General features: G+C 37.7%; 1 protein-coding gene across 3 annotated transcripts in view; it reads right to left on the bottom strand.

Moving 5' to 3' along the window:
* Positions 1–15,454, bottom strand: part of LOC123678368 (protein kinase C-binding protein 1) — a 35,374-nt gene that overhangs the window by 14,672 nt on the left and 5,248 nt on the right. For 2 of the 3 annotated variants that reach the window (XM_045615368.1, XM_045615367.1), the window contains exons 8-12: positions 6,181–6,356; positions 5,860–6,112; positions 3,189–3,437; positions 2,296–3,135; positions 1,701–2,227 (exon numbers count right to left, since the gene is read on the bottom strand). In XM_045615368.1, the coding sequence (XP_045471324.1) occupies positions 1,701–2,227; positions 2,296–3,135; positions 3,189–3,437; positions 5,860–6,112; positions 6,181–6,356 (2,045 nt within the window). The remainder of the gene's footprint in view (positions 1–1,700; positions 2,228–2,295; positions 3,136–3,188; positions 3,438–5,859; positions 6,113–6,180; positions 6,357–15,454) is intronic. The other variant, XM_045615369.1, reaches the window with a different exon arrangement.

Genomic DNA, 15,454 nt, shown 5'->3' on the forward strand with positions numbered 1-15,454 from the left:
CAAGAGTTGCTTACACAGGTCTCAACTATAATGAAAGATACATAGGACAAAATGTCACAAAACTCATAAAGAATAAATAAAAAGAATCTATCATCAATTGTTAATAGCGCTACCTACAGTTGACATAACGAAACTTAACTTATATTCTCAAAATTGGCAAAACAAAATCTAATCAGTCCATTCACCAGGTTTTTTTTAGACATCTTAGAAGCCATTATCCAATATTTGACAATTTTGGCACCAGCCTACTACTTAAACAAAAAAATAAAAAGGAAGTTGAAATTTGCCTAGCAAGACTCGATATGTTTGTAGAGTGTGATACATTGATGAATTCATAATTTTTTTCTTTATCACCTCATGAGGAGAACCAATATGGCGTCCATAAGAAAAAAAAATTGACTATCGCATCTGTTTAACAATGGAAAATAGAAAAAATCTGGCGACAGAATTAGAATCTCAATATTGGATAATTGCTGCAAACCAAATTTCGTGAAGTTATCTCCAGAAACTAATGAGTTTACAGAATGAAAGAAAATGTCGATTTTCAGTTTTTTCGAAATATTTCGATAACCATACGAGATATTTCGGATCTGTTAACACCAACACACTAATTCCTAAATAATGCAACTTTTTTGTAATTTAAGCCACCCTGTATCTCTAACAGTTTTCGATATCTCTGTAGTGCCCCTCTCAATAGTTCTAACCCTGTATAAGTGCCCCTCTCACTTTAGGAATAATAAGTGTTGGGTTTCCTAGATGTGTTTTCTTTAACTTACTAAGGTTAGCACAGGTGAACAGAATATCTTCAACAGTTCCATTCATTCTCCTTCATCAGTGGCACAAGGAGAAATCAATTAATCTCATTCAATTTGAATGTGTTTTAAATAGGTGACTAGTTAGTGCACCATTCACCAGACTGAGTTATGTCCTTTTAAGGGCCAGTAGTTTTTCGACCTCAGGATTAGAGGACAGCTTCACAATGAGAAACTTCGATTCCTTGTGTTTAATTGACTTAAACATCAGAGAGGGATTTTAATGTCCCTTCACTATTACAACATGTAGATGCATTTGCGGAATATCCTCTGCAAATGTTCTCTAGTGTGAAGACAAGTTCAGCCTTTACTATATAACAGTTTTTTCTTAGAGCGATGCACAGACTAGAACGAGGTTCCAAGGTTCGTCAACAAAAAAAGTGTCCAGAAAAACCAATGGAATTTTTCGCGCTATACTGCACAGTGAAGAAGGACCAGAGCCTGGATTCTACTTATTTATTATCGATCGATTCGTTAATAATTGGGGTATCTATTTATCACGTATCGATAATAAAAATTAGAAAGATTCCTGATCAAGACACAATTGGAAACGAATTGAGGGGCTCTGAACATCTCAAAGGAAACACACCATCGATTAATACTTGTAGACGTATTTTTTCTTATCGTCCACACTGGGGGCTGACTTTCACAGCTAAATATCAACATAACAGTCTTTACAGACTGTTATGTTGATATTTAGCTGTGTCAAGCTCACCTGATTGAATGAAATCAGGTGAGCTTGACAACTTCTATGATAAACTCAAGGACATAATTAACAAGATCCATAATAGAAAAATACCTACTGTATTAGGGGATTTTGAATTTAAAAAAGATATATGGAATTTTATCTGCTCTACAAAAGTCTAATCAGAAGAATTATTAATTTACCTGTTCAATAACTGGCGATTCTTTTCTTTTAACTTCTGCAGACTTTCGATCCTTTCTACTGTAAGTAATAATTTTTTTCACTTCCAACCTTGGGATAGTAGTATCAGACAAAGCTGCATCTTTTTTGATAATTTCCTTTGTGACTTCAGTAGCTTTAATAATTTTGTCTTTAAACTCACTTTGTATAGTTTTTTCTATGTTAGTTGCTACTGCTATCTTATTCTTAACCTGCATACCAGGAGTCGATTTTGCTTTCTCAATATTTTGCACTGTTGTCTCTGCAGATAATACTTTGATGTCTTGCTTTATGTTATGTTTTTCAGATTCTCTACTGATAGCAGCTTCAATTTTTTTTGCTTTAATACGAACATCTTCTAACTTTGTCATATTATTTTTCACGATTATGTCAGTCTCATCATTCTTTGAGGGGTTTTCGCCATTTTTTAAGCCATCAGGTAGAATAATATCTTCTCTTTGAGTGTTTTTCAGATCAGCAATTTTCAGATCTTCAGAAATAGGTGGTTTATCTAGCAATAAAAAAAAAATATTTTACTTCTAGCTATACAAACACACATTTTGAATAAATTCAACTCACCACTCTTAGGAATTTTCTTTTCTTCTAAAACAGATTTAATTAAACATCTTTTCTGTATCTGTTTCTCATCAAAAGCATCTATTTCATCATCTGGATTTTCTATTGATTCTGCAATGTGTTCAATTACATGTTCGTTCAAGTCATTTTTCAAGTTTTCCGTAGATGAAATATCCATTTCATTGTTGTAATTTTCATTCTTCTCATTTGATTGTTTATTCCCATTTGTAGGTTCCAACTGTCCATCATTTTCTGAAGCCGTATCTTTTTTTACTTCACATTTATTACTGATAACATCGTTACCACTTATGCATACTTCTTTTGGAACTACAGATGTGGTACCAAAAGATGTTGAAGCTTCCTCTGCAAAAGAAAACTCCATACTTTTTTTCTTCACCAAATTCTTGTATTTCTCCAGAATACTATCAGTCATCAACTCCCCATCTGTCTCTTTATTATCACCGTCATGTTGGGAAATATCTTCATCAGATGAGGATAACTTCTGCATTAGCCTATCAGTAATCTTTGTTTTACTCTGGGGGGATATAGACAGCTCTAAGTTGTTGACTTCTACCTGAATAGGTTTCTTTCTGAGTTCTAATTCGCCAGTACTTGAAGTTATGTAACTGTCTGCAGTATTTCCCAAAGTTAATTCAACATTCTCTGATATATCAACTCTATTGATCTTATCAGATATGGACGACAATCTACTGGAATCGCTCTTTATACTCTGATCGCTATTTCTTCTGGGTATTTTGCTAGGAGAAGACAGTTCATCTGATGATAATCTTTTCAGAGACATGGTTTCTTCAGAAATTCTTCTAGGTATTGTTTTTAACTTGCCTATAATTTAAAGATGTAGAAATAAAAAATAACAGAAATTCTCATTTGTTCACCTGAAGATGTGTGGAGACCCCCTCTAGTTCTAATATTACCCCTTGGAGACTTACCATCAAGAACATTGCTAGATACTTGAGTATCATCATCAATTTCAGGTTCTATATTGTCTTCTTCTTCACTATCAGAAACAATTGATTCATTTTTCTCTAAACTTGGATTGGGATCAATTCCTTGTCCTGACGTTAACCCTCCCTTCATAGAATCTAGCATTTCATTTCCCATCATTTCATCATCGGTCCCATAACCTAAAGTAGTAAAGAAGCAATTGTAGAGTCTAACAACATTGAGCTGTTTGAAAAATTTTTCAAAATAATATTTTTCCTTACCATTTCGCAAATTATTAGTATTTAAAATAATCAAATTAATCAAGCATTAGCTGAAGTTACCTTTCCAGATAGTTGCAAAATTTCTAAAGTCATACCAATATTTGAAAAAGGCAAAAGAACTGAGCCTGAAAATTATAGGCCAATATCAATTGCTCCAATATTTTTAAAAATAATAGAAAAAATTATAAAAGAAAGGTTACTAAAATTTTTCAATATCTTCATGGATCAGTATGGATTCCAAGAAAAAAGCTCTACAGAGGGTGCGGCTAATTGAGTATTTAACATAAAAACTGGATGGAGGTGAGCACACGATAGCAGTATTTATTGACCTGAGTAGAGCTTTTGATACCATAAATATCAAAATATTATTGAAAAAGCTCAAAAAATGGGTATACAGGCTACAGGTTACGGATTACTCAAGTTCTTTTTGACCAACCGCCGACAATATGTTTGTGTTGATGGCAGTGAGAGCGGAAAATTAAATACTATATTTGGAGTTCCTCAGGGTAGCTTACTCGGGCCTCTGCTGTATTTAATTTATTCGGAGAGTTTGTCGGCGACTGGATTAAAGGGTAAATTCTTGATGTTTGCAGATGATAGGATCCTACCATACAGCGGAAAAGATCTAAACATATTACAGAAGGAAATAAGCCAGGATCTAAAATTGTTCGATATACGGTTAAGAAACAACAAACTTGTACAGTCGCCGCCAAATATGTTGGCAAGAACTTGGTTGCGCACAAAACTGAAGGAGTACCTAATGAACCGAAGCGTTCCATTCAGTAGCGTACATATAAAGCATAAAATTTAATGTCATACTATCGTACTACCTGTATATTTTCTCAAATAAAAGTACCTGTTATAAATGTAAACTTTTTCTATCTTTTCTTATAATAAATGGTTCTACTCTCAATGTCAAATATTATCCTCCGATATTTTTTTTCGTTATCTCGAATAATTCATTGCCGATTCAATTTATTTACCACGCCAATAAGTTAAGCAGTCTCGAAATCGGCAACACCCCAGAACCAATGCCGTAATAGTGCGAAGGAGATAGCATTATCTCTCTCTTCGCCTCAGATTTGCCATCTTATTTGGCGGCGACTGTACTTAATAAAGAAAAGACTGTATTCATCAACTTCAAGGCTAAGCACATTATGGTGAACTCCGTCGTCAATTAGGACTAAAAGATAATCTAAGAGACATTCTCACCTCGAAAACTCAAATCGAAGCATCAATTCAATTTCTAAAAGATTGTCAATTGTACAATCAAATTTGATTGATATCATTTTAGTTCAATGTTTCTTTTTTTTTGAATATTTTATGCCTAGAGAATAAGTACATTGTACCTTGTGTCAATGGCCTAGCTGCTGAGACACGTTAATTCAAATAAAAAAAAAAAGACTAAGCGAAGAAAAACAAGAGCTATTAGTTTAATCATCAACAATACGCCGTTAAAGCAAGTTGGTCATGTTATATACTTGTTTTATATAACAGAAAATCTGAAATGGGATCTTCATATTGAAAAAATTTTCGGAAAACATAGATGTGTTATTGGTGCATTTAGGAGGGTAAGAGAACTCATCACTGATGACTATAAAAATTTTCTCTACTCAGCACATATTCAGTTTGTGCTGAATTACATGTGTGTTATCAGGGGGAATACATCCAGGTCAAATTTAAAATGAATACGGGTGCTGCAGAACAAAGCTACAAGAGCCCTTTATGGTTTACCTTATGACATGCCAACAACTGTGTTAAACAGAGAATCGAAGTTGATGAAATTCAACAAAATACTTATTCTCAACCAGTACAAATTGATATATAAAATTAATAATAATCTTGACAAAAATGATTTACTTTTGGAGAAATCTGGTGAGTTGCATCAACACAATACCAGAAATAGGGATAAATTTCGTCTTAAGAAATGAATTCTGAACTGAGCAGAAGATCTCCTGTTTATTCAAGTATGAACGAATACAACAACTTACCTATATCTTTGAGACAATGTGGTGGTTATTTGAAATTTGTTAAGTGTATTAAATCTTATATTCTATGGCAACAACTTAGTTGATTTGTAGATTTATTGTAATAATAAAATAAAATAAATAAATGATGGTCCAGTTCATTACTAGGCAACACAACTTCAATAATCTAGATCAGAATAGTTCCAGTGAAATTGAAGTGAATCTTTTATTGCCACCCTAATTTGAATTTGATTTGGATAAGTTTTCAACAACAATATGGAATTGTTCTTATAAATTAAATTAATGTAACAACTAGGCCAGCATACCTCCAGATCATTTAAAAAGTAGAAATATTTCAACAAATTGATAATTACCTTCTTGAATTTCCATAGACTCTTCATTTGTTTCCTTCTCATTATTCCCCTCACTTTCCTCCTTCTTGACCTTCGTCATCTTACGTTCGTCTGACTTCAACCTCTTTTTTGGAGGCGGTGCATTAGGTTTATACCTTGGAATAAACAATAGCAACTGCTTCAATTCATTTTCTGGATCATATTGATATTTGAAAGGAGCATAATTGAATTCCCCATATATTGCTTTAAGATTTCCAATATATACTTCAACTTCCTGAAAGACAAACAAATAAATAATTTGAAAGAAATATATGAAGATCACATGATTGGTATCCATCTTACCCTCATACATTCAATTATGTCATTCCTCTTTTGCTTGTTTGAATTTGGGTCGCGCCTTGAATATAGAAAGCATTCTTTTGAGGGTACCCAAGCTCGATCATGAGCTCCAAAGAATCTAACGTCAACCATACCAGAATTATTTGTGCACATTGCTTTAGCTGGCCAGTATGGAAATCCTGATATTGAATGAAAAAGAAATTAAAAATTGATTTTATACATGCTGTCAAGAAAAAAACGGGAAATAATTATCCTTTTTTGCGATGAGTTGACACAAGTGTCATCTATATGTTGCCGGTAGTGATATAGATTTCATTGTGAAAATCCCAAAGTAAAACATAAGATAAATATTGGTTTCACGTCTGTATATTAATAACATGTCAAATTATTTTCACGGCGTTCAGACAATTTTTCAACTCTGGAAAAAGTACCTCCCCGATGGGGGCTCCGGAGCCGAAACGTCGAACACGACAAAATATTAGACGCCGGTCCAATTCGGAACACACAAAGTTCAAATATATATATATATATATATATATATACATATATATATATATTTTTTTTTTTTTAATTTCACACTTCTCGTGGTAGCCGTGATACCCGGGCGCACGCGCCAAGAGTACCTCCGTGAGCTAGTGGGGATATATTATTTTTCTCACTATGCTGACAGTTCCCAGGATTACTGCTTTCTGCATCCACGTGATGGTGTTGTGCGGCAGGTCCAGTTCATTTAGATGTTGAGTGGTCTTTCGGTGTACGAGGCCATTCACGCTTATTATTATATATGTAGGCTTGGTTAATCGATCGTCTAGAGGTATGATTCGATTACCTGGCCTTTCGTCTTTTTCTCCGTGACTTTGTTGGGTTTGTAATAAATAAACTCTTTTGAATTATTTACATCTATTTACAAAGTCACAATTAAACAGTACAAACTCGGTATTGGGAAGATCTTAATCACGTCTTAATTACAAGTTTCCCACTACGGTACTGAATTTCGTCTTTATCACCTTTTGAGATTTATTCGAAACGTCTTCGTCGCACTTCAAGATTTCGGTCGTCTCGTCTTCAACTTGTTCGCGACTCGTCTTAATCTAGTCCGCGAACCGTCTTTACGTCTTACGTCTTAAGTTGACCGACCGAACTTGTCTCGTCTTCGACTTAAGTTAAACTGTACCGTCTGTACACGTCTTTGGTTTAATCTGAACTGTTTCCGTCTTCAGCTTAATCTTGAACTCTGCTCTCTGTCGATTGGTACTACCCTGTCTCGGTTTGACCACACCCTTAGGGGAAGGTACCATCCCCCTAGTCCAATAAGATTTTTGCCGTACCGCCCCCAAAGATCTTCCGGATTCCTGGAATATTCTAGAAGAACTAGGGCCTGAGAAAAAGCATGAAACACATGTGGCATAATCGTCTTGTTCCGAAACCTTTCCCAACCCCATAAATCCCTTAAGTTTTACCATCGACATATGACATTCTTCGACATCCCGAAGAATAGCACATCCTTTTTACATTATGTACAATACGTTCCCTGTAAATCTATTGAAACTGTCATGCCCTCGACATTAAAAGAAACTAATAGGTCTCCAACGCATCCGGTTGACCATCTCAATTATTTACAGGGAACAATAAACTGGATCCTACATTCGACCCCCCTAAAAATTAGAGTTCGACCCGAACTCGACATCGTCTTCATCTCTGTGAGTTATCCACGGTTTTATGAGTTTCGCATATGTGGATGTCCTCGTAGGACCTTCATGAACCCCGACTTTTTTCACGTCGTACCTGTCATTCCTCTTTGGTCGCGATACCTCATATGGGCCTAAAAACTTTCTTTTACGCTTCTGACCCGCGCCGAATTGCGTTTGCCTTATCGCAACAAGCTTTCCTACCTGGTACGTCTCGACCTTCTTTCTCCGTCGATCATGTTTTCGTCGGCCATCCCTTTGTACCTTAGGTACCTGATTTGCGCATTTACTTTCTTTCCTCATTTCATTTTCAAACGCTTCAACCACTGACCGATTCTCTTTTTCGCGCATCTTAACTCTTTCCACCTGACTATTTTTTCTGGGGACACCGGTCCTAATTGTTACATGGTTCATGCGTTCTTTCTTGATCTTTAATTCCACGTCTTTCTTCTTATTCGCTATGTAGGTCTGGGTCAATTTACCGTCTTTACCTTTCAAAGGTGGAGTTTCGATGTGTTCTTTATCAATTCGTCGTCGTCGTCCGTCGTCGTTGATAGCGATATGCATCAACCAACTGTTCGCAACCGCTTGTTCCTTTGATCTCACGCTAATCCCTTCTTCCCCAATTAAAACAGTAGCCTGTTTCAGAATATTGGTACCAAGAATCGCTTGAAATCCCAATGATCCCTTAGGGATAACATGAAATTTAAGGTTGAACAATTGTCCATCTATCTTCACGTCTAATTTCAAAGAACCCATCGTTTTCACTTTGAAATGACCCAAACCTCTAATGATGGTGACGTCGTTATCTAACGGTAAGTGACGCAGGTATGAATTATAAATATCCTCGCGAATAATGCTTATCTCGCTACCGGTATCAAAGAGAGCCTCAACTGCAAACGCCCCAAAAACAAGTCTGATCGCATTTTTGGGAACTGATTCTACCACGGCCACTTCCGTGGTTTCAGCCTTTTCTCTGCAACTCGCGGCGATATGTCCATGTTTATTGCATCGGAAGCATTTTGTTCCTTTGCTCTTATCTGGACATTCCCTCGACTTATGCCCTCTTTTACCGCAACTATAGCAAGATTCGCTGCTTGCTTGCGCAACATTTTTTCCGTCTTTGATGCAATATTTCTCGTTCGTCTCCGTTCGCTTGACATTACCGTTTGATCTTACATCTTTTCTTTGGAAGTGAGAATCCCCCCTTTTGGTGATTTCCTCATAAATTTTGGCCTTCTGCTTGAAATCACCAAAATTTTTCGAGCCATACAATACTATTTTATTTGCGGAAATGTCTGCAATACCGTCTATGATGTATTGTATTATCGCTTCCTCTTCGATATTGGCTCTACTACCAATCTCCCTCATAGCGAGAATGTACTCTTGTACACTCTCACTAGATTTCTTCCTCCTGCTAGCCAGGAGTTTATGAATTTGCGCCGAACTAACACGGACTTCAAATTCCTCGCATAGCCGCTCTTTTAGGTTTGCCCACGTCTTTATCCCCTTTTGAGACTGAATGAACAATCTCGCTATACCCGACAGAGATTTTTTGGCAAATATTAATTTTTGAAGATCTGACCAACCCGTCATCGCAGCCATTTCTTCAAAATCCTCTATCCATCTCCCGACCGGATAATTATCGGCCCCCGTGAATTGTCGAATGGAATCTTCTACGTCTCTAAACGTCAAAGAGAAACTACTCCGACAATTACGGTTTTCCTCTTCGAGCTTCATTTTCGACACCGATACAGAAACAGAGCTAACTAAATCATCGTCATCGTCGTCGTCGTCTTTCTCTAAAAGGGGACCACACAAGAAATCGCACACCCTTTTGGCGATTTCTTCCGTAGAACCCTCGTACGGCAAATTCAAAATTTGGCATACTGCCTCTAAATCAGTCTCAGTCAATTTTTGTTCAACGTCTTTGATTTTGTCTTGATGTTCGTTATCGTCTCTGTCCCAATCAAATCCGTCAAAGTTTCGTATTGCCCTACGTCTTTTGTATTTGTCACCTTCGGTCCCGAAACAAGCTATGTGCAGTGCTCTAATAGCCGGAACTTTGGCTTTTGAAATACCGTCTTCAATACTTTTTATTTCGCCTAACGAGTACATTTTCAATTTAAGTATATACGTCGAAACGGAATGAAATTAAATTGAATCGTCTTACTTTACCCGTTGACAGAAATTCAGTAACCGCTCACAAATAAAAGCAACAGTAACACAAAATAAAATGGACACACACAAAAATAAATGGGAATAAGAACAAAAAGCAAAATCAACACACTAAATCTACAGAAAATAAATCGTCAGATTTGAGAATCGGAGATCAAAATATTCGTCTTCAATCCTGATTAAAATATACCAGAGAAAAACAGATACAGAAAAAAATTCTCAAGTGAATAAAAGTCAAAAAACAGTGAATAATCAAATTAAGTCAAATGGAATTGCAGAACCAACAGCTTATGAATTTTTCCTAGCCTCGTCTTAAAAGAAAAATTTCTACCTTGTACAATTCCTCGTCTTGTTGAAAGTAATCCTTTATTCACACTGTTACACAAAAATGACCTTTTATCACTTCACACACTTCCTAGATGGTCTTCTCCTCGTCTCTCGGTTGATCTTCCTTCTTTTGTAGAATATTCTCGTCTACGTCGAATATTCGAAAATTCCTCTCAGGTCCTGGACGATTTTCTCCTTAGTGTAGGCTTTTCACTTTGATCCCGGACGATTTTCTCCTTGAAAATACTCCACAGATCCCGGTTGATTTTCTCCTTGAAAATCTACTACTATCCCGGTTGAGCCCCCAAAATGTAGGCTTGGTTAATCGATCGTCTAGAGGTATGATTCGATTACCTGGCCTTTCGTCTTTTTCTCCGTGACTTTGTTGGGTTTGTAATAAATAAACTCTTTTGAATTATTTACATCTATTTACAAAGTCACAATTAAACAGTACAAACTCGGTATTGGGAAGATCTTAATCACGTCTTAATTACAAGTTTCCCACTACGGTACTGAATTTCGTCTTTATCACCTTTTGAGATTTATTCGAAACGTCTTCGTCGCACTTCAAGATTTCGGTCGTCTCGTCTTCAACTTGTTCGCGACTCGTCTTAATCTAGTCCGCGAACCGTCTTTACGTCTTACGTCTTAAGTTGACCGACCGAACTTGTCTCGTCTTCGACTTAAGTTAAACTGTACCGTCTGTACACGTCTTTGGTTTAATCTGAACTGTTTCCGTCTTCGGCTTAATCTTGAACTCTGCTCTCTGTCGATTGGTACTACCCTGTCTCGGTTTGACCACACCCTTAGGGGAAGGTACCATCCCCCTAGTCCAATAAGATTTTTGCCGTACCGCCCCCAAAGATCTTCCGGATTCCTGGAATATTCTAGAAGAACTAGGGCCTGAGAAAAAGCATGAAACACATGTGGCATAATCGTCTTGTTCCGAAACCTTTCCCAACCCCATAAATCCAACCCCATAAATCCCTTAAGTTTTACCATCGACATATGACATTCTTCGACATCCCGAAGAATAGCACATCCTTTTTACATTATGTACAATACGTTCCCTGTAAATCTATTGAAACTGTCATGCCCTCGACATTAAAAGAAACTAATAGGTCTCCAACGCATCCGGTTGACCATCTCAATTATTTACAGGGAACAATAAACTGGATCCTACATATATATATATATATATATATATATATATATATATATATATATATATATATATATATATATATATATATCTGAAATGCCTTGGCAAATTCTGCCCGGCACTAAGAGATACCAACCCTATAAGGTGAAAAAAAAAAAAAAATATATATATATATATATATATATTATTATTATTATTACATTAGAAACAGAGTTGAGTATGTAACTATAAAACTCTTAATAAACAAAAATTTCAATAAAACCCTAATGAGAAAAATAACATGAATGCAATTTGAGAAAAACAAAGATACTGAAATATCCAACTTATGAAAAACTAATTAACTTTATTCAAGAACCCTTGACTTCCAGACGTCGAACCCATTCTTGAACACGCTCACCGACGGAGCTCCAACAATATCAGGTGTAAGTTGATTCCAACAGGCGAAAACTCGGTTGCTCAGAAAATTTTCACGGGATCTCGTATGGAATCTTTCCCGCGCCAATTTCAAGTTATGCCCTCTTAGATGATTGGTGTTCAACTCAAAGAGATGCGATAGGTCGGAGCCGAAAAAACCATTCAACGCTCTGAACGTCACAATCATGTCTCCACGGTGCTTACGACCCGCAAATGTGTCGAGACACATAATACTCAAGCGATCTTGATAAGAAGGTCTTTGCACCCCGTATGGCAACCGTGTGACACGTCGCTGCAGAAACTCGAGCATCTGAGCATCTCTTTGAAGCCATGGATGCCAGACTGGACCAGCAAACTCTAGGATTGGGCGGATGTATGCCTTGTAAAGTGCAGCAACGACATCCGGATGGCCACCCCTAAAACACTGCTGGATCATATAAAGCCGTTGTTTGGCTTTATTATATATATGAAGGATGTGAGGACTCCAAGATAGGTCACTACTCACAACAACACCCAGATCGACGTGGCTCAGACACCCATCCAGGGGAACACCATCAATGAAATAAGGTCGTTTCGGATTATTGTTGCCTAAATATAGGACACGACACTTGGGTATATTCAATGGAAGCAACCAGTCAAGACACCACTTTACCAGGAAATCTAGCTCACTCTGCAGAGATCGATGACACTCTGACCTATTGTACAGCTTTATATCATCTGCGTAAGATGCGGAAGGGGAGCTTAACAATGGCTGTAGATCGGACACATATAGAATGAACAGGAGGGGCCCAAAAACTGATCCCTGGGGTACACCGCTCAGCACTGACTTCATAGAAGATGACATATTACCGACCCTAACAGAAAAAGAACGATCTGTTAAGAATGCATCAATGAACTTGAGTAGAGAACCTCGAATACCAAAATGCTCCAATTTATGAAGTAGTCTTCTCCTTGGTACTCGATCAAATGCTTTTGCGAAGTCAAGATACACCACATCCATCGGAATCCCAGCATCCAATGACTTAGTCCAGTCATTCAGGCAAGTCAAAAGATTGGTGATAATTGATCTTCCTGGAACGAAGCCATGCTGCTGGGGTGGAATAATGGACTCCCGCAATGCGAACTGAAGCACCTGTTGGGATATTACCCTCTCAAGAACCTTGACCACAACAGAAGTGAGACTTATGGGTCTGTAGTTTTCGGCCTTAAGTTTATCGCCCTTCTTGAAAATTGGCGTTACCGTCGATTGTCGCCAAGCTGAAGGTAAATAACCCATAGATAGTACACGATTCATAATAGTAAACAATGGTCCACTGAGAGAGCCTGAACACGCCCTGAGAAAAGCTGGCGAAAATCCATCAGGACCAGGGGCAGAAGAAACATCCAATCCATGAAGATACTCCTCCAACATGGAATCAGTAACTGTTATGCTCTCCAATGACTCCACTTTTCTGGGACAGTTGATAACTGGCATTGAACCATCTGGTTCAGTCGTGAAGGAGGAGAAAAAAGAGTTGGCAAGAATCTCAGCTGACACGGACTCATTACTCGCTACGGTACCATGTTCATCAACAACTATAGGAATCGAGACTTTACTATTAAACTTAGATCGCATATACTTGAAAAACGTTGCTTTGTTTTCAGGCCTGGTCAGATTCTGCTCGTAAGTTGTTCTGGATTGTTTAATTACGGCTGAGAGGTATTCGGAAAATTTTCTATGTCGCAAAAAATCCTGTGTCGAACGACTCCTACGAAACCTTTGCCAGAGACTCTTCTTCCTGCGGATGTCATCATACAAACCACCAGTGATCCAAGGTTTAGTCGGGCTCTGGTTAACTATTCTCGTTCTAGTGTTAACCTGAAGAATCTGCGTCAAAGTGTGAGAAAACCGATTCCACACCTCCTCAATATCAGGACCATCAAGCACCGAACTCCAACCAACGTCACAAAGCGCAGCATCCACTTTCTCATAATTCACAGACTTTATCACCCTCTTCACATTTTTTGGATGCCTGGATGCATGTATCTGAATGCTTGTGCCCAACACTACATGATCTGACCTCCCCAAAGGGGGAAGATACTCAATATCTGAGATAAGATCCTCATCATTGGTAAGGAGGAGGTCAGGTGTTGTTGGCTGCTGATTTAGTCTGAATCGAGTAGGCTTATCCACGACCTGAGTCAAACTGGACCTCTGTAACATATCCGCGAAAGGGAAGGAAGGGGAACCACCCGATGGCAGCTGAGCAATAGGCCAGACACGAATATCTCCAAAGTTGAAGTCGCCAACGATTAACAAGTTCTTTCTTGAATTCGATAGTTGTTCTAGATGATTAAATAGATCTTGATCGTGAACACAACTTCTGGGACGATATATACAGCCCAGAGACACCTCCAAGTCGTCTGATTTCACATCGAAGAACAGGTTGTCGATACCAGGGGTAGCGATTGAGTAGTGAGAAATCGTGGATGAGTGTATTACATCGTCACGAACATAAATGCAAACACCAGCATGACCAGGCGTTGTAACACTATCGCAACGATATAATGTATAACCTGGTACCGCAAATTGACGATCAGACATCCTGGGATGAAGCCACGTTTCCGCAAGAAAAACAAACACAGGTTCACGATCACAAACGAGGACAGATAGCTCATCGAATTTGGAGTTCAGAGAAGCAAGGTTTGTATAAATGAGTGGCAACGTAATTAAGTTAGATTTCAGTTTTTTGATGGCGCTATTTTAATTATTGAAGGTATTCCTTTTTTGTATTTGATAGATATACACTGGCAAGGCAAATTAAGATAATGTGGAATTTGCAGAGAGTGGAAATAAAACCTCTCATCATAAGCTGTAATGGGCTCGTCCATAAGAAAACCGTGCAGCATCTGCAGGAACTCCAGCTTCCCAACAATGCTATCTGTTGGATGCAGAAGGCCGTTGTACTGGGGACGGTTAACATCATCCGCCAGGTGCTTTACTCCTATTGAAGGTGACGACAGGATTTTACCTTGGTGCTCCCACCCGGTTGATCCTATATAACCACGAAAGTGTGAAGGGAAAAAAAAAATATATATATATATATATATATATATATATATATATATATATATAACTTTATAATATTCTCGAATTCGCGTACGACCTATGGTTCCATTTTACGTAAGAAATAAAGCATTCAACGCGTGAACCAATATACGATTATACTCTACACGAAGCATATGATATGAACGAATACAGTGTTGCCGAAACTACGGAAGACCAAAATACGGAGTAATGAAAAGTGATGTATATCGAGGAGGAACGATCCTCTGTAGAATGATCAAAAATATACACCTCAATATACGCGTGAGAGCGCTCTCCTAGTACAGAGCGGCAACTCTCGCAACTAAAGTATTCAAAATCGACAAAAAGCATCCATGAGTCCTCCGGCTGAAATTTTGCCAGATGGTTGTTCATGTCATAAGGAAGTAATTAACACGCGATGCGTTAGGTCCTCCGTATACG

Source organism: Harmonia axyridis, chromosome 4 (genome assembly GCF_914767665.1).
Source record: "Harmonia axyridis chromosome 4, icHarAxyr1.1, whole genome shotgun sequence".
Lineage (NCBI taxonomy): Eukaryota > Metazoa > Arthropoda > Insecta > Coleoptera > Coccinellidae > Harmonia > Harmonia axyridis.